At 40.9% G+C, this 20,348-nt stretch overlaps 1 protein-coding gene across 6 annotated transcripts in view; it reads right to left on the reverse strand.

The window, feature by feature from the left end:
- LOC136839040 (uncharacterized) overlaps positions 1-20,348 on the reverse strand; it is a 76,199-nt gene that overhangs the window by 39,205 nt on the left and 16,646 nt on the right. For all 6 annotated transcript variants that reach the window (XM_067104706.1, XM_067104726.1, XM_067104719.1 and 3 more), the window contains exons 3-6: positions 17,033-17,172; positions 16,501-16,646; positions 15,225-15,848; positions 11,842-12,727 (exon numbers count right to left, since the gene is read on the reverse strand). In XM_067104706.1, coding sequence (XP_066960807.1) covers positions 11,842-12,727; positions 15,225-15,848; positions 16,501-16,646; positions 17,033-17,172 — 1,796 coding nt within the window. The remainder of the gene's footprint in view (positions 1-11,841; positions 12,728-15,224; positions 15,849-16,500; positions 16,647-17,032; positions 17,173-20,348) is intronic.

A 20,348-nucleotide genomic window follows, 5' to 3' on the forward strand; every position in this document is an offset into this window, starting at 1 on the left:
AGCAGGTAAAGGAGTTGACAGAACTGGTAAAATCAGCTACACCTAATTTAGGAGTACATTCTAAGCTGGCTAAGCACTAGAGTCAGACATCAGTCAGGAATAAAGTTGTAATCAGTGAAAACCAGGTCCTAAATAAACCTAAGCTATCTAGAAACATGAAGGCTACCAAAAAATACTGTAATGAATACTTCACAGAATGGAGAAACAAATACAACCATCTAGCTGTGACCAAAATACAAAATAAAAGCTGCTCAAGACAACTGAAGTTCAGTCATTAACTGGCAGAAATGAATTGAGCTCTTCAGGCTGTGCTGTGCTATTCTTGCTGAAAGTGGGCGCTGATCATCACACTAAAACAATGGAAACACTGCTGTAATTTCAAAATTTAAGCTACCACATAATTAGAAACTATAGCTATGTAATTACTGTACATGGTAAGTTATTTATATGAAAGATGTATTTTCATAGTTACCATAGCAATATCTGCAATGAAGCTCATGGTGCACCATTTTAAAATCCATATCCTAATCACCATTTCCACAGCATCATTTCCTATCTTGGGTGGGAAATGAGTTCTCTCCATCTCTTAAAATCTTGCACTTTGGCTGAATTCCCATTTGGTCCAAGTCTTCATCTAAAACCATTTACCATAATTCTTAGCCTTCCTACTGGTGTTTATCCTGCTACTTTTCTGACTAACTAATTTTCATCCTTTCTCACCACATGCCTAAACAATCCTATTTTCAGATCTAACTGTTTTTTAGCTATGGAACACCACATCTGTCCATAAAGTTCTCATTGGCAATGTCCTTCCTACCACATCTAACCACGAATCTTGGTATTCTGTAAGGACAATAAGAATTTTCCATTTTTCTTTTTGGTCAGTGTTAATATCTCTTCAGGACATGGTAGTACAAGCATTATGCGCATCATGTGTTTTTGCTACTTATTAATGGGATACTTGTTTATCAGTAGCTAAAATCTTCTTCCATCATCCAAGTGGAATAAGAATTGGAATACAGTACAGTAGTAAGGAATTTAGACCCAAGACTGGCTGGGACCATGAGGTCATTCAGCGCTGAAAGGAAATTGACAGTGAAGGTTTGAAAGGTGTAAGGGAAAACCTCTCACAGTTGCACTATGAAACAATTGTTGAGAGGATGGGAAGTCATATGGAAGAGAGACAGCACTATGAAACAATTGTTAGTGAGGGGTGGGAAGTCATATGGAAGAAAGACAATGTGAACATAGGTACAGTAAAAAGGAATGAAAGAGGTTGCAGCTAGGGCTTGAAGTGCATTTAAAGAACCTTAAGTAATGCATACAGCGCACCATGAGGTGCACTGACGGCACTATCCCCTACAGGATCTCATCCAAATGGTTACTACCCTTCTTTCTGATGCTCTCAATAATTGCTTAAATGTCTAGTATGCCTCCATGGTACAGTACAGTACTACAAAATGTTCTATATCTTCTAAGTCCAGCCTTGCACCACAACAGGGTACTCCACCTCCCTCTCTTCCCCCATTTGCCTTCTTATACATTTTGGGCATCAATATACATTACACATGTGCATTTTCAAGTAAGCATCTTTTACATCTGAAATGCAGTAAGTTTTCCTAACACCTGCCCACTGCATTCACTTGATATTTTTCTGACTGCTTTTTCTCTGGCCTTTCAGTCATCATAAGCATTGCCCAAACTGATTTTCTGATTCTCAACATACCACTTTTCTTCCATTTTTAAACTTCTCACAACCTCATCCTATGGGTCTTCTTCAGATTTAGGTTACCTACATATGCAACTCTGAGAGGTCTTGTTTCTGCACTTCTTTTTGTGAGCTTCTTCTGCAAAAGCAAAGCAAAGGACTCAGGGTAATCCTTGATGGACAATATTTATCCAATTCTTTCTGATACACCTACACTGTCCTTACTCAGATCTTGTGTTTACAACACAGTAACCTCACTGGTAGTTTGTCCTTTTGTGGCTGTTTCATTATAAAAGAGGCCTCTACATTGATTTTTCTGACATTAAACCAAACTGACAAACCATCAATTTTACAGATTTTCTCCACATTTTCTCAACACAGTATTTCCAAACACATTAAACCACCTACAGTATTTCTCTATAATTCCATACTGCAGTATATCCCCCTTTTTTTTTTTATATTTTAAAACTTCTCACTTTTGGTCCTATCTTTCCCTATCATATTTTCACATATTCTTCCCTTGACTGCTACTAGCAAATCATGTGTTGATTTCTGACAGTCCTGGAGACTTTTCCACTTTTATCTTTATATAAGGCCTCTCTGATATTCAGTTCCCTACTGGTCCCTCTATCATACCAGCTCATATTAATTTTCCATTCAGAATTTAAACATAGGATCTATTGTTCAATTATTTCTTCCTCTTCAACATCAATTTCTCCATTTTTATGTTCTATACATTGCCAGTATTCAAATTTTCCATCTTTCCATACCAATTTGGACATTCTGTATATTCTGTTTCTCTCTGCAGTAAGTTGAGAATTCTGATTCCCATTACCTCTACCTCTTCTATGTCCTTACCACCTGCCTTTAGTGTCCCTTCTCTTCTGCTTGCACGTATACATCTTCTCTTCCTCTTCCTCTTCTCTGCCACTGTTCCACAACTTGAAGACTGTCTTCTTCTCTTCAACTGCCATTTTGTAAATCTTAACTCCCCACCATCTGTCTGTATATCTTCCCAGTTGTCACACCTCATAAGTCTTACAAAGTACTGCCTTCATGTACTCTTTCACTCAGTTTTCACCAACCACTTTTGATGCTACGTATCTAATAAACATGATATTTTTATGATAAAATAAAGTTTTTGTACATACTTACAGCAGATATATACTTAGCTATAGTCTCCGACATTCGACAAAATTCAAATTTAAATGCGCACACATGCTGGGTGTGTCAGGTGATCTACCATACCCGCACAGCTGGGTGGCGGAATAAGAACCATTCATTCGATTTTCATGTCAGATTTTCTTCCACCTGTCTCTGAGGCTGGGCGGGCCGTTAATGTATATATCTGCCAGGTAATGTGTAAAAAACTTTATTTTATCGCATAAAAATATCATTTTTGTACATGAAACTTCACGTCAGATATACTTAGCTGATTGTACCCTTGGAGGAGAGCAGGAGACAACTGAACTAAAAATGGAACAACATATGTTGTAGGAATAAACAAAACCATGGTTCTACCTGATTGGGCAGAAGACCATGGATACTGCTCCAGAGTCTGCATGCCCAAGAGCTAAGCGAGTGACCTAAGACTGACAGCCCTTCTGGATCATATCAATGGGGATAAAACCCACTTACATGACAGAGCCTGTTATGGATCGTGTCAATGGGGATTAACCCACTTACAAGACAGAGCCCTCTACCTGAATCATATCAATGGGGGGCTATCCCTCTTAACATGACAGAGCTAGGTAATAAAAAATACAAGGGCTGCAACAAAACCGACCACCTGACCAAGCTAACCTTGTTAGTAGCAGAGATGAAAAGAGAGACCTGCAACCCTCTTTTTCAACCACCATAAAATGGCAAACAATTAAATAACACTGTTCAATAGGATTAGCTTCAGCTCTTTGACCCAACACAAATCCATGAATCAATAGCTCTTAGAGAGAAGCACTTCTCATATGTCACACGAACATCTCTCAAATAATGAGAAGCAAACACTGAGTTACATCTCAGAATGTAGAGTCCACAGACTGGAGGGACCAAGACTTGTGGAAAGCTAGAGAAGTAGCTAGCTGCTCTCACCTCATGAGCATGCTCTTAGGAGCTGAAAAATGTTCTTCTTGAAAGATGAGCCTCTTTTATAATATCCTAATGAACAAAGCCTGGGCATTCTTGGAATTGCTCTTGAAGGATCCTTGACAGAACACCAAGACTTCGGTGTTGCCTCTGAGCTGTTTCTTTCTCTCCAAAATAATGTTTAAGACTTCTTACTGATGAGAGTGTGTTCCAGCTCCTGTCCCAAAGATCGGAGAGTCCTTGACCTCAAACTCCTAGGCCCAGGTTTTGAAGGGTTCTCATTCTTTGCTAAGAAGAGAGGCTGAAAGGAGAGGTTGCAGAGTCCTCTTAAACCTACAGAACCTTCCAAGGCTTGTAATTCACTCTTTTGGCAGAAGCAAGAGCTTGAAAAGAAACAGCGATTTTCTGGTCAAATCCTGAACGAGTGAGATCGAGGAGGCTCAAACTTGTTAGACATCAAAAACTTAGGACCACGTCCAAATTCCAGCTGGAGTCTGGGGACTTATTTTTAGAAGTTTCAAAAGACCTTATAAGGTCAGTGAAGGTCTTATTATCCGAGATGTTCAGACCTCTGTGTCGAAAAGACTGAAGACAGCATGCCCTATACCCCTTTATGGTGGAAACGGCCAGGTTACATTGCTCCCTTAGGTAGAGAAGGAAATCCAAGCAATCTCCATTACAGAGGTACTGGAAGAGAAACTTTCTTAGATCGCACCATCTCCGGAAGACTTCCCACTCGACTGGTAGAGGCGCAGGTAGAAGATCTTCTAGTTTCATGATAGCCTTAGCAGCCTTGTGCGAAATCCCTTCGCTTCTAACCAGTCCTTCGACAGTCTGAAGGCAGTTAGGTTTAGAGCGGAAGATTCTTGTGAAATCTGTCGGCGGGGCTGTTTGAGAAGATCGCTTCCTGAGAGGGGAGCGACCTGGAAAATCTATCATCCATTCCAGTACCTCTGTGAACCAGTCTCTGGATGGCCAAAGGGAGCGTCAGGGTGAGCTTGGTGCCCTCTGATCGAACTGAACTTCCTGATTACCTCCCCTATTATCTGAACTGGGAAAGCGTGGCCGCTCAGGACCGTTCAATCTGGGAGAAGGCCGCCTATAGCTACTGCTCTGGGGTCCGAGATTGGGGAGCAGTAGTTCTCCAATCCCTCTGTTCCAATGGGTTGCGAAGAGGTCTATGAGGTCTCCCCACAGGAACCATAGCCTTCGCAAACCTCCTGATGAAGGACCACTCCGTGGGAAGAACTTGATCTTTCTGCTGAGCAGATCCGCTCACATTCCTTTCTCCCTGAACAAATCTGGTGAGGAGAACGATGTTTCCCTCTCCCCGCCCACAACAGAAGGTTCCTTGCTGCAATGTACAGGAGAAGGAATGTCCTCTCCTGCTTCCTGATATAAGCCAGGGCTGTGGTGTTGTCGGAGTTGACTAGAACTACTGATCCCTTGACCAGAAGCTTGAATCTGGAAAGAGCTAGGTGAATGGCTACCAGCTCTTTCATATTGATGTGCCAGGCCTTCTGATCCGTGTCCCAGGTACCTGACACTTCTTCCGAGCCTAGTGTCGCCCCCAGCCCGACTCGACGCCTGAGAACAACACTAGGCTTAGGGCTCGCGGTTGTAGAGGAATTCCTAGACCTAGCTTCTTTGGGTCTAACCACCAACGGAGCTGTTCCTTTACCAGAGATGATATTTGGAAGGAATCCGACAAGTCTTGGGACTTCCGATCCCAAGATTCTTTCAGGAAGAACTGAAGAGGTCTGAGGTGAAGCCTTCCCAGAGAAACGAACTGTTCCAGCGAGGAAATGGTCCCCAGCAGACTCATCCATTCCTCGCCCGAACAACTGTCTTTCTCCAGAAAGTCTGTCACCTTTGAAGGCAGCGTTCCTTTCTTTCCAGGGAGGGAAATGCTGAAACCCCGAGAATCCATCCGAATCCCCAGGTAGACAATTTCCTGCTGAGGAATCATCTGAGACTTCTCGAGGTTCACAAGAAGTCCTAGAGATTGGACCAGGTTTAAAGTCCGAGAAAGGTCCTCCAGACAACGGTTCTTTGAACTGGACCGACTAGCCAATCGTCGAGATACATGAAATCCTCACTCCCTCCAAGTGCAACCAGTGAGCCACATTCCTGAGAATGGTCGTGAACACTTGGGGAGCTGTGGAGAGTCCGGCAAAGAGCCCTGAACTGAAAGGTTCTGCCGTCTACCATGAACCTTAGAACTTCCTGGAGGATGGATGGATGGGGACGTAAGCATCCTGAAGGTCCAGGGACACCATCCAATCTCCTTGACGAAGAGAGACGACAGAACTGAAGATCGCCCTTCCATAGAGAACTTCTTCTTTACGACGGAAGAGTTCAGGGAGCTCACGTCCAAGACCCGGTCCCACCTCCCCGAGGATTTTGGAACAAGAAAAAGACGGTTGTAAAATCCCGGGGAGTGAAGATCTTGCACCGGTTCTATTGCAGACTTTTCTAGCATTTGATCGACGGCTAGAAGAAGGGCTTGCCTCCGCAGGATCCTTGTATCTCGTGATAACTCCTCGGAGTTGTAGTCAAGGGAGGTTTCGAAAGAAGGGAATGAGGTACCCTTCCACAAAACAGAGAGGGACATTCGTCCGCTCCCTTTTGTGCCCAGGCTTCATGAATCCTGAGAAGTCTGGGCACCTACTGGAGTCTGGAGGACTTGATTTTCACTTGGACTTCCTGGAAGGGAGTCCTGAAGGCCTGGATCTTCTCTCAGGCCCACGCTCTCGCACAGACCTGGATGAACTGAAAGGGCTCCTGAAAAGGGCTTCTCCTTCAGCAATAGGCGCAGCAGGTCTCAACCTCTTCGACGACTGAGCTAGAAGGTCTTGAGAAGCCTTCTCCGACAAGAACGAGACTTCCTTACAGTTTCTTGTGGGAAAAGATGGCTAGAAAGAGGAGCGCATACAAGAGGAAGACCTCTGGGAAGGGAGACCGACGAGAGAGAAAGCGCTGAAGACTGACCTCTTCTTAAGCAGGCCAGTGCCGAACAGGAAGCGATCTCCATCGAAATGCGTGCTTAACAGCTTTGTCCAGGCAAGACAACACACTGCTGAGGTCCTCCATACTGACTGAATCCTCTTGAAGACTTCTCTTGGCTAAGGCCCCCAAGAGACCAGTCCATGAAGTTGAACACTTCCAGCACGCGGAAAAGGCCCTGAGGAAATGGTCCAGTTCACACAGTCCCCAAGAAGCCTTGGCCGACTTAAGGGAGAGTCTTCTGACGAATCTACCAGCGAAGAAAAATCTGAGCCAGCAGAAGAGGGGAGAGCTAACCCCAGGCTCCCTAGTCTCGCACCACATTCCTGCTCTTCCCAAAGCCTAGAGGAGGCAAAGAGAAGACAGTCTTGCCTGCATCCTTCTTTGAGGAGAGCCACTCTCCCAAACCTTTAAGAGCTTTCTTCATGGAGATCGTGTAGGGACGATTTTCACAAGAAGAGGAAGATTTCAAGCCTTGGTGCTCGAGACATAGAACCAGGAAGGGGAGAAGCAGGCTTGAGGGAATCTCCATACTCCTGGACTAGTAGAGCTGTCAACCTCTTGTAATCAGAGATTGTGATGTCCTTAGGGAGAATCGCCCTCCGATAACGCTCCAGGCCAGAAGGAGGAGGAGAACGCTTGTAAGTAGTGCAGGGCATTTATCAGAAGAAGTACGCCAGAAGGAGAAGAGCCTGTCCACTGGAGAACGATGATCCGGAGAGAAGCGCCAGAAGACTGGCGCTGACAGAAGAAGCAGCTCGAATCGAAGAGGAGCCCTTGTTGGGAGAGGGGCGCCTAACAGACGAGGCTGGAGAGGAACTTCTCGAGGCGAACGAGCAGGGCGTCTGACTGAGGAGAAAGTATCTCCAACAGGAGAAGACCGACGGCGACGATGGCGCGAGCGCCTGGGTGGAGGCGCTGTTCGAGACAAGAGCGCCGAGGAGAGAGGCGCCTACCAGGAGGAGCGCCTACCAGGAGAAGAGCGCCTATCAGGAGAGGCGCCTACCAGGAGAAGAGCGCCTATCAGGAGAGGAGCGCCTACAAGGAGAGGAGCGCCTGGACGGAGAGGCGCCTGCAAGGAGAGGAGCGCCTACTGGAGAGGGGAGAGCCTGGGAAGGAGAGGAGCGCCTGCTGCTGAGGGGCACTTAACAGGGAGAAGTACGCTCCCAGAGGCGACTTGCTGGGAGAAGAGAGTCTTTGAGGACTTAATCGGAAGAGAGGCATCCTTCCGGCCAGAGGAGCTCTTTGATAAAGAGCCAGCAAGAGCAGCGAGTTGAGCCTGAGGCCTGCCAGGATCTGCTTGGTGGACTCTGAACACCAGACGAAGAGGAGGAAGATCTTCAGGTCCTCTTCTTGAGAAACAGGAGAGCCTTCAGAAAGCGCTCAGGGCTAGAATCCAGGCGTCTCCTCTAGGAGCCTTCAAGTCCTCTTCAAGGACGCGACCTCAGCCGAACTCCAACCACGTTTAGGAGACGAAGAAGCAGAAGAAGAGAAACACTTCTTTAAGATCCCTTTTCTCGATCTAAGGCAGCCTGGGACGCGTCAACAGGCGCTGCGAAGGGACGCCCTGACCGTTAGGGAGCTCTTCATCCCCTTGCGCTGTCGACATTCCTCCTCCACTGGGTCTGGGAGTTTGGAAGAGGTCTAGGCCTAGGAGCAATGCGGGCGGCAGGCCCCCTCCACTACACTGGGGACACTACACAAATCACTATCATTATCACTTTCTTTTCTTTTCCATAGCGCCCGCATCGCGAACTGCATCTTATGGATCGAAGCCTTCATAGCAGCCATCTCCCGCAGCGAATCCACAGGTTCGACGAAGGGTGAAGAGCTGAAACAACTGGAGTGACAGGAGAATCTGGAAGAGTGTTAGGATCTAAATCTACCTCCTTGGAAAGAGACCTACTTAGCGCTTCTGGAAGAAGCCTTCCTAACTCTGTCCTTCTCAACTTAGCGACATAGAGTTTAACGCCTTCCATTCCAGTTCAGTGAGATTCTCACATTCAACACACGTGTTCTCAAAGAGCATTCATTCTCCCTACACCTCGAACACAGAGAATGAGGATCTACCGGCTTTCGGTAGTCTCACCTACAATCAGACCTTACACACACACCGAAACACCGGTGCAACACTCTGATCAGACATTCTTAAGAAAATACCAAAGCCAAAATCAAAAACAGTCCACAAAAGCGTATGCAAGCCAAAGATCCAATACGCCACCAAAGGTCAGTCCAAAATAATCCTCAGCAAGCGAAAAAATGAAAATCAAAGCAGAAGGAACCAACAACAGATGTTGCCGAACCAGCGACAGAGAAAATCTGACATGAAAACGGAATGGTTCCTATTCCCGCCACCCAGTGGCGGGTATGGTAGATCACCTGACCTACCTGTCGCGTGTGTGCCCTTTGAATTTCTGTCGGAACGCCGAGACTATAGCTAAGTATATATCTGACGGGTAAGTTTCATGTACAAAATTGAAACTTCTTCACAGTGTACCATATTTTTAAAACTTATTTTTCCATTTCCATGTTTTCCTTCTTTTGACTGTCTCATTCTTCATCTTTCAGCACACCTCACTTGGTATAACAGAGCAATCCATTTTGAGGTAATCTGTACTCCTAATTGTAATATAGTAATCACTATGTATTTCAGCTTCTCCTCACCTGTATGTTATCAATTTCTTGCTCTGCTTCTTACATATTACATTAAAAACTTCAATCCTAGGATCTGACAGGACTGCAGTACAGTACACTGCATACTGTTTTTGAACTGTTTTCTCTCTTGGGTTTTTCCTCTTGAGTTTTACCTTCCAATCACATCCTCAAAATCAATGCTGTCCATGTCTGTCTATGTGGCCATTACAGGCTTCTACTGGTATACTAATGACTGTGGCATTTCAATTACTACACTGCATAACTTTTCCAAGAATCCTTGATTTTCTCCTGATCTCTGTGATTGTGATTTCTTTTACTTAGAACACATGCATTATCTCTCTTTCTATGATAATTTCAATCGTAGTTACAGGTATTCTTTTACTGATTCATCCACCTCAGTCACCTCTACTATTTCATCTTTGATAAGTATGCCTACTCCACTTAGCGTTGTTTCATTACCATTCTGCAAGGAATTATATTCATCTGTGTCATAAGCAACTGTTTTGTGCTCCTTTATGTCTTACCTCTTGTGCATAACAGATGTCCAGTTTCTTATACAGTAGCTGTGATCTCCACAGCTTTTTTACTTTTTCTAATCATGTTCCAACACTAATTGTGCCCATAATTACTCCATTTCTATTTTCCTGAGATTCTTGGTCCTACTTAAAAGTGTGCTGGGTCTGATGAAACTATCCAAATGGGCTTTCCTCTAATATCATCAGTATTTACAGCTGAATTAACAGCCATACAATTGGCTCTCCAAATTATATCCAAAAAAGGACTTCCTTCAGCACTCATATTGAGCGACTCAAGAAGTGCAATTGAAGCAACAGGATCATTTAAATCAAATAATCACGTTGTCCAAAATATCCAACAGGAAATTCATCAATTAATTACAAACGGCCTAAAAGTTCATATTTGTTGGATCCCAACCCATGTAGGTATTGAGGGTAATGAGAAAGCAGATAAAGCTGCTAAATTGGCTTGTACTGTACAATCCCCCCAACTACTATGAAAGCTCCCATATCAGACTGGCTAGCATCAGTTAAACCTTTAATTTATAGGGAATGGCAAAATGATTGGACAAATATACCCCCTCAAAACAAACTAAGACAAATTAAGAACGAAGTTAAAAAGTGGCATTCTTCTACCCAAAAACAAAGAATTAACGAAGTAATTTTAACAAGACTCAGAACAGGACATTCCAGATTCACACATGGTCATCTGATGTCAACTCCACACACAAATCCAATAACTTGTGAAAGATGTAACATCCCAATAACAATCAAACATATCTTGAGTGACTGTCCCAGATGGCAACATGAAAGAAATACTTATTTACAAAATAAATCAATAAAGGATATTCTAGCTGAAGGTAATAACTTTTCAATTAATAATATCATTCTCTTCTTTAACAAAATTAAATTAATAAATAAAATATAATTTCCCCCCCTTTTTTTCCCTTCCTTTCTTTTCCTTTTTTTTTCTTTCCCTCTCGATTTTTTATTTTATTTTAATTTTTTCCCCTTTTTCATTATTTATTTATTCAATTACTTAATTTTTTATGTATTCTTTCCCCCTTTTTTTTAGCCCGAGAAGAACCCTAAAAGAGTTCAGAGGTCTGGTTAAACAAATCATTTATAACTAACTAACTGGAGGCTATTTACCATAGACAACTCACAAGTTTTGGTGCAGTAATCTTTATAGGATTCTGTATGCCTTTACTGATGAACTTAATCTATCAATCTGTCCAAGCTGTTAATAGGTCATTAACTCATATTGAGTTTTGAACACATAAGCTGAAATTTTGAAGAGCTTGAAAATATGAGGTGTATTCAGTGATTTTAAATGTGTAGGAAAGAAAGATTATGTAGAGAATATTTCATATTGTTTATACATATGTGTCAGCAAACTGTATATGAAGAAAAGGATCCATCGTCTGATTGTCTCAGGATCAGGGCCAATCTACTGCCTTAACTATGATCATTAAAAGACACACTCCAGTTATTCCTCTCCAATGTGATGCTGCATCAAGTACCAATCTTCAACATTTATGGTATCGCTTAACTAATACTTTTAAAAGATATTTTTGTCAAATACAGTACTCCAAATAAATATATTTACATGAATACGATCACTTTAAAAACTCTGTTCTTTAGTTAAAAGTTATCAAAATCTTAGTTAAAAGTTATCAAAATCTTACTAACAAAAATTAATAGTAAATCGCTTAAATCACTAATATTTATCATTTCCATAAAAAATAAGAATATTAATTTTACACATAATTTTAAATAAATTCATGAAGAGACTAACTGAAAATGTCCTAGAAAGATAAAAGATTTCTGCAAGGTAAAAAGAGTACATCCCAAATACAGTACATCTAATCTTACCTGTGAGCATGTCTATCTGTGCTCCATACGGTGCTTGCATAGCTTCAATTGATGCTATATTTCTCTCTCTAGCTAACATTTGCTGCAATGGAGTCTTTATTCCTTCTTCATCAATCCTGGCCTTCAATTTGGCACCAATGTTATCATAGACTTCAACTCCACTGTCAATACTGCCAGCATCACTGCCTGGAAGATCGGTGGGGAGAGCAAGTAGTTCTGGAGGAGGTGGTGGAGGAAATTCTAGGTCATCTGACTGAACATCATGTGGTGAAAAAGTACCCTGATCTGTAAGACCAGGTCTACAGCCGGGTTGTCCAAGCTGTTCAGTTTGGTAGCCTTGTTCATAGCCTGGCATTGGTGGTAAGTATCCTAGAGACTGGTCCTCATTATGTTCATAATTAAACTGAGCAGGTGGCTTTAGCTGGCTGCTGGGGTGAGTGGCCTGAGAACTTGCAGTGCTTGTGGGTACTGAATTATAACCAGGTTGATCAGGCTGATACCCAGTTGTGACATGTTGCCCTGGTTGGTAGCCAGGCTGGAAACCTATTTCCTTGGACTGAGAGGGTGGATGGCCAGATGGGTATGTAGGCTGGTCAGGTTGATACTCAGTTCCAACACGTCGCTCTTGCTGATATGCAGGCATGCTAGGTTCAAAACCAGACTGCTTGGACTGAGGTGATACATCAACCGGTAAATCTGTCTGATTACCCTGATGCTGAAGCCGAGCTGGGAAATCAGTCTGATTACCCTGATGTTGTAAGTGAGCAGGCCGTACTGGACGATAACCTTTAGGTGCACCAGAATAAGGGATTTGGGTGGAATCAATTCTGAAGTTTCCAGAAGGAGGAAGTCCTGTTACAACTGGTTGTTTTCCTGAAACATCTTCCTGTAAATATGAGAAGAAAAATGTAAAAAAAAAAACTCAAAATTATAAAATCTGCAGAATATGAGTGGCTTAGCACTAATCACAATACCTGTAACTTAAATTCTGAACTCTGGTACACTTCTGCTACTCAGTGAATTAGCGTACAAGATGGGAAGGTGTAACATTACAAGCATCACTACATTTCATGTTGTACTGATATGCACTAATGCAGTTTCTTAGTGATATTTCACTAAAATGTAACTAGCTTTGTGAGAAAATTTAAACAATATACACTACAGTACTATGAAATACACCCATGTATATGTATTTAGTCCTTAGTAAATATATGTGCACTTCTAGTAAAATCTAAGAAGCCAATACATGTTAAGTATACCTTAGTTTAACCAGACCACCGAGCTGATTAACAATCTCCTAGGGGTGGCCCGAAGGATTAGATTTATTTTATGTGGCTAAGAACCAACTGGTTACCTAGCAACGGGACCTACTGCTTATTGTGGAATCCAAACCACATTGTAACGAGAAATGAATTTCTATCACCAGAAACAAATTCCTCTTATTCTTCATTGGCCAGTCACAGATTCGAACTCATGGCCAGCAGAGTGCTAGCTGAGAATGGAACCCACTTGCCCAACGAAGAATGTCAATACATGTACATATATAGCCACTTATAGCCACAAGATCCCCATTATGGATATACAAACAAATTTATAAAACTGTATAAGAAAGTATGCTTGAAAAACTTCCATAGATATTAGCAAACTATGCATATAAGATTATTTGGCCATTACACTGTCTTACATTTAAACAATCATAAAAGTAAACAGAAATTGGAAGATTGGCATCTGATGTTGTTTAAATTTTTCTAGCAACCCATCTGCTGATGTTTACTTGCTGCTGAAGGCAAAAACTTTGAGTTACTTTTTGTTTAACACACATTAGATTACAATGCCTGAAATATCAAAACCACAGATGAGGGGGGTGTCAATTTGTGAATACTAAAGATAATCACATCAAATTTGCTAAGAAATCTGTTGCCTGCATAATAAGTTAAGACTAGCCCAACCTGAAAGAGAGACACTGCTTATTACTATCAACATCGTTGTTTACAATTAACAGCATTCAATGTGGGACTTGATAAAGGTAGTGACTGAATCTTCAGTCTGAACCCAGTTCTCAAATTTTTTCCTTCAATACTACACAACACAAATGAACCAGGCAGAATAGATTCCGCCCTAGGGTAAAAGTGTTCAGCCTGAGATACTGGTAAGTTAGAAAATTTATTCTTAAGAAAAAACATCCATATTATTTCAATTGGTCACTTCGTGCATTATATACGCTCACTCTGGCTCTCAGTGATATACACCTTTCATGTAATTTTAGATATACAATAACAAAATTTGAAAAATAGGTACCATTCTTCACATTAGTTGTAGAAATATTTAACACTTCATCTTTTATGAAGAGTGTAGTAAAACACACCTTAGTAAACAGAAGGGACCAGAACAATATATCAGAAAAAAAAGATAGAGTACAGAAGGAAAAATTATAACATTCTAACAAGGGAACTGACTTAAGCTACTTAGTCTGAAAGGCAAGTTGAGTACAGAAAATATGCACATTTTATAAGTATTTAAACACTAAACCATGACCATTTAATGGAAATTTTAACAAGAAGATTTTGTAAGATGATCTCAACAACTAAAACTAAAACAAATAAATTTAAGGAGATTCTTTTTAGTATCTGATATGTAAAGACACAAGAAATATGGATTTGTGCATCTGTCTAAATGCATACATTATAATCTTATGAAGCAATATACTGTACCATAATAATCACCGAATTATCTCAAAGCAAATTAAGGCTGTATGCTACCGCAAGCTGCTGCCACTGCAGCTATTATCGAGTAGTATTACTTAGTTTTTTTAATTCTTATTGTTTTCATTTCTTATAATATAAGACATGAACCAAACATGTATGAGATAAGTTAACACCATTCATCCAAGACCTCCTGGTGTGGAAAGGGATAAATTATCAGGAACAAACAGAACTACTGACCTTTCATGTTTATAAATATAAATTTACCTTGATGTGGATGTGCATGTCATGTACACTAGAAACTTTTATGTACCCATGACAACTGCACATCCCACACAATAAGTGGGGGAAAGTGGCACTATTGGTCTCAACCAAAAGAATGATCCAGTGTACAGTATAAATAATACAACAATGTTTAAAATGCAATCAATGTCAACAGCTAAAATAACAGCTTCAAACCAACAGTTTCCCTTGGCTTACTTTCCTTTCTTACCCCTGAGTTGGCACTAATAATCACTGTGTAGTTCAAGATGACTTCTCCACGTTTCTTAATTGCAGTAACATTGGTAAAATCCCAAATTTAAGTTAAGGTTATCAAGTATTTTCAAAATAAAATCTTAATACTGTAATCTAAATACATTTCCATATACCTACCATTTATTGCATAATTATCTAACTCACCTTCAAGTTAAGATCAGAAAGTTCTGCTGACATTCCTTCAAGTGCTTTCTCCTCTCCTAAACCATACAGTGGCCTAGAAGTCATGCGGGTTCCACCATATGGGGTACTGTGGGCAGAGTCTACTTTTCTGAAAGGAGTGATTCCTCCTGGTTCTCCTACCATCCCACCAAGGAATTGTTGACGAAGACTGGGCATCTGACTGCTTCCACGTCTAAGCTCACCAGTCACAGGATCAGTATTGGCTATCTGAGTCATACTATCTATTCCAACATTGTTATTCTGAATGTTGGCTTGGTCTACTGCCCCTTTGCCAAGCAGATCCACTTCAGGCTGAACATCTGGATAATAACCAATATTCCCATTTGCATCTAGGTTCCCTGCAGTTGTTCCTAACTGGGTTGATTCTGGTGCTGACTGCCACTGGAGAGGTTTTGCATATGAAGGAGCAGGCACCCCGGCAATTTCTTGGACTGTGCCTTGACCTGCCACCTGAGTTCTGATTCGCTCCAAGTAAGCCAAGAAATTCTGAAGCTCTTCTGGTGGTAAACTGTCACTTCTTTGAGCAGCATCCATATCATACAGGGGGACTTGCTGTTCTAACTGACGACGACGGGCTTTAGCTGCCTGAAATAAAATTTCATATTAATATTAATTAAAACTTAAATTAATAAAAATGCTCGCATCTAACCTATAATATTCTATCTTATACTTAAATCTATCAAAAATTAAATCAGATATTTAAAACTGTATACTTGGACATTCAAGAAATTAATGAATATGATACCTATAAATGATTTCTGTAAAATTCGCAACTGTATTTATAATTATGTCCTGTGTTTAAGGTTAACTTTGCATACTCTCATGTAACTTCTACAATGCTTCTATAAACCAGAAAAAATTTAACTGCTATTACTTTACCTTTACAGAATTTATTACCATTGCTAACAATATGCAAGATACTGCTGCAGCGTAATACTACCTGACAGCCATATCTAATAGCTTTAGGACTGTCATTGTGCAGCAGCATACATGTACATTGTATCATCAATTGAGGAAGAGTAAAACGACATGACTCAAATGGCTGCAATCCTAGCTAGTTTAATTTACCTACTTTCTGTAAGTCAAACTAGCTTAGGATTTGCAGCTATGAGTCACAAGTCAGTTTTACTTCTCTTCTCTCAATTGATGATACAATATACATGTATGCTGCTGCACAATGACAGTCCTAAAGCTATTAGATATGGCTGTTAGGTACTGTTGTGAAATCTATCCTTACTTCAGAGCCCGCAATTGGTCGTTTATCTGGTGGAAGAAGTTCCATGTAACGAGAGGCCAGCGTCTTCTCAACATTTGGAGGAACCCAGTCGAACTTTACATTTTCTGCTTTTCCAGTCTCCTCGTTGACAATCTCCAAACTGTTGCCTATAAGGCGAGGAATAATTAAAATAATACCGTACACGTAACAATCATGTTTTACTGAATACCTTATGAGTGTCCTTGCTAAAAACATCAGAATTTACAAAGACAACTTTACAGAAGTGTTTTATTTCAATGTGAAAAAGATAATCTCAAGAACATTTTATCAGGCTAAAATTTATGAATAGCTAAAGGAAAAGAAACTCATGCTTCAGGGAAGCCACAACTCAACACCAAATACTACTCTTTGGTTGCCCGATGCGGAAAAGATAACAAATATACTAACATACTGCTTGAGGATAATCAGTAGATTCTAATGAGTAGTTCAAGTAATCATTGACTTCTGCTATTCATATTCATCTGAAATATGGAATATAAATAAAAAGGCTGACCATAACAGTATTCCAATTCCTCCTTTTCTGTTCGTGCTGGTCGGTCAAATAATTTTCCAATGACAATCTGTCCAATATCCTCGTCATCATCTTCAACTTCGTGGTCATCTTTCCCACACCTGCAGTTCATGCATATTTTTCTGGAAAATGCAAGAGATAATAGGATCAAATCTACTTCATGACAATACTTTGTATCTTTATATCTTCAACCAACCAACACACATACATGAATACGTAACTCTTGATTTTTTTGCAATATCAGAAGTGATTCAATGGCTGCAAACCCTATGCTGTTGTCTGTTTTTGCATCCTTTGAAGTCCTGCAGTTCTGTAGTGAGCTCTGCTTTGTGCTCCTCGGTGACTCATCCGCCTCATCGTCACGACCTCCAAGCCCATGAACTTGCCCAGAGATAGGCCTACAACATGCTCTGCCTTGATGGCATCTCTAGCCTTCTCAGGAGCCAAGATGGGATTACATACACTAAATTACTTTGCACAAAGACGTGGCGAAACAGTTTAGCAGAGACGATGCACTGAACGAGACCCACGCACAGACTGAACTTTTGAAACAAAGGATAAGTTCAGTCTGTGCGTGGGTCTCGTTCAGTGCACGTCTCTGCTAAACTGTTTCACACGTCTTTGTGCAAAGTAATTCTAGTGTATGTAAACCATCTTGGCTCCTGAGAAGGCTAGAGATGCCATCAAGGCAGAGCATGTTGTGGAGAATGTTGTAGGCCTATATCTGGGCAAGTTCATGGGCTTGGAGGTCGTGACGATGAGGCGGATGAGTCACTGAGGAGCACAAACCAGAGCTCACTACAGAACTGCAGGACTTCAGAGGATGCAAAAACAGACAACAGCTGAGGAACTGTTTTTAGAGGGGAGAATGCCCTAGTTCATCAATAAAAGATATGTGTGCAAAATTGGGCGAACTGTCAAGTTTCGTCGAAAAATATCACCACGACAATGTTGTAGCAAATCATGTTATAAACCTGCTGAATGACAATACAATTTCTAGCTGTAAAAACATTTTAGAACAAAGGCAAAAAGAAAGATCATGGGACAGGTTTTTAGAGAGAAAGAAGCGCAGTAAATCTCAAGGAGAAAGCAGCAGAAAGAAACAGAAAAAAGAAAACCCCAGAGTCATAGTCGCCTGCCATTTTCAAGGAAGGGGAATCCCCTTCCAAACAATAACATCTCTTCTCACTTTCCTAACCACCTATCTCACACGCCACAAACTCTCCCCAATAGAGGTCTTCATCTATTTATGTTTTTTTATATATAATTTCTGCATGCTAGGTTTGTTACATTAAAGAGCTCTTGTTTGTTGATATTTTGGAGGTCTGGAAGGAATTAATCCAATTCCCATTATTTCTTATGGGAAAAATTCACTTGCATTAAGGGCAGATCGGTTAAGAACAGCCTTCCGGAATGACTTAATTCAATTAACCACGGTATGACTGATCCCTTTCACACCACATCGAGCAACAGGAATGCTATTATTTTCTTTTTCCAGCATCTCGTAGGAGTGATGAGCTTGTTTGCCACTGGCCTCATTAAATGACCTTTAAGGGGCATTTCCTTCAACCTTCAATGGGCCTCTGCCTTGAGGTACCTGACATCTGCACTCCAAATCATTGGAATTTCCTTAGGCAGCGGTATGAACATTTTTGGTTTCTCTTACTATCACCTTCAGTTAATTAACTCTCCTAAGCATGTAGTTGTGACAAGCCTCAACAGTGGTTCATTTGCCATTTAAAAGGCATTGCCTTCCCTAAATGGTTCACAAACCCGAAACAATGCATTTGAATCACAAGCTATTGGCACTTCCTAAAGAATGACTACCATCAATTTTATGATAGTGAAGTGTGAATGTTGGATGTGAATGGATTGGATGGTGAATGTGAATGTAATGGATGATGAGAACGTTGAAGCTGTTACGGCATTATTTTCGTTGTATACGTAGTGTAACAACTGAAAATGGTGAGAAACGCAAGGATACACAGATGTATGAATAATGTCAGCACAGGTGAAGGGATGGACCAGTGTGTTGGGAGGAAGGAGGATATAAACACACAGAAAGTGCTGGAGAGATGGGTGAAAAAGGTATGGGAGCGAAAGGCACTTATGCAGAAAGCATGAGAGAAGAGACAAGTGGCGCTGTGTAAGTAGTAAGTAAGACGAGCTGGACACATTACTATGGAGGTTTTTGTGTTGGCGTCCAAAGCGACCAGTTTTGTTAAAGTTTCCCACACATGAGATTCATCCATGATTCAGCAGTTTTAAGTATGAGTGTTACAGTAACCGACTTTTTTTTTTTTTACCACATAATCAGGGAAAACAGTTTGATATAAAATTGTAGATATATAGGCCTACATATACATATATAAATATATAAATGAATATATATATATGTATATATATATATATATATATATATATATATATATATATATATATATATATATATATATATATATATATATATATATATATATATATATATATATATATATATGAGAGAGAGAGAGAGAGACCAAATGTTTTTCTTTAGTGGCAGGTAGGTACAAAAAATTTTAAGTACAAAAGTGGATTATATGTAAAAAGCAGTGTACTTTATTATATTATGACAACATTTTTTCAAGCCTGCTTGTCGAAGGAGTAAGTGCCGGTGGGGAGGAAGGAAAATGAAGTGCAATTAAAGAGAAAATAATTGGCCAGACTCAATTGTTCCTTTAATAGCCACGTACGTCTTTGTTTTAACCGAGAATCTAGTTAACTGGGAGTCGTATAAGATCGTGATCGAAGTTATTTAAAAGCACGTTTCATACATACAATGACATAAACGTTCAATACCTACTAAAAATGTCCTGGGTTTAGTTTTTACGTCATAAAACAGCTTCGTCAAAAGGAATTGCATGGAATATAAATTTCAGGCCAAAGTCCAGGCACTGGGACCTTAGAGGTCATTCAGCGCTGAAAGGGAAATTGGGGGTAACAAGGTTTTAAATGTGTAACAGAAGGAAAACCTCAAAGCAGTTGCACCACGAAACAATTGTTAGGAAAGGGTGGAAGAAAGAGATTACGAAAGGAGGTACAGTAAAAGGAATGAAAGGGGCCGCAGCTAGGGGCAGAAGGGACGCTGCAACGAGCCTTCAGTAATGCCCAGAGTGCACCGCGTGAGGTGCACTGACGGCACTACTCCCTTACGGGAAACTTTACCAAGAGGAAGAATCCCCAGAAATGCGATATTTTTAGGCTAGAAAGGAAGATGTGTTCCTTTGCTGCTTCAAGAACCGACGCTTAATTGAAGAAC

This window comes from Macrobrachium rosenbergii, chromosome 1 (assembly GCF_040412425.1).
Source record: "Macrobrachium rosenbergii isolate ZJJX-2024 chromosome 1, ASM4041242v1, whole genome shotgun sequence".
NCBI classification, from domain to species: Eukaryota; Metazoa; Arthropoda; class Malacostraca; order Decapoda; family Palaemonidae; genus Macrobrachium; species Macrobrachium rosenbergii.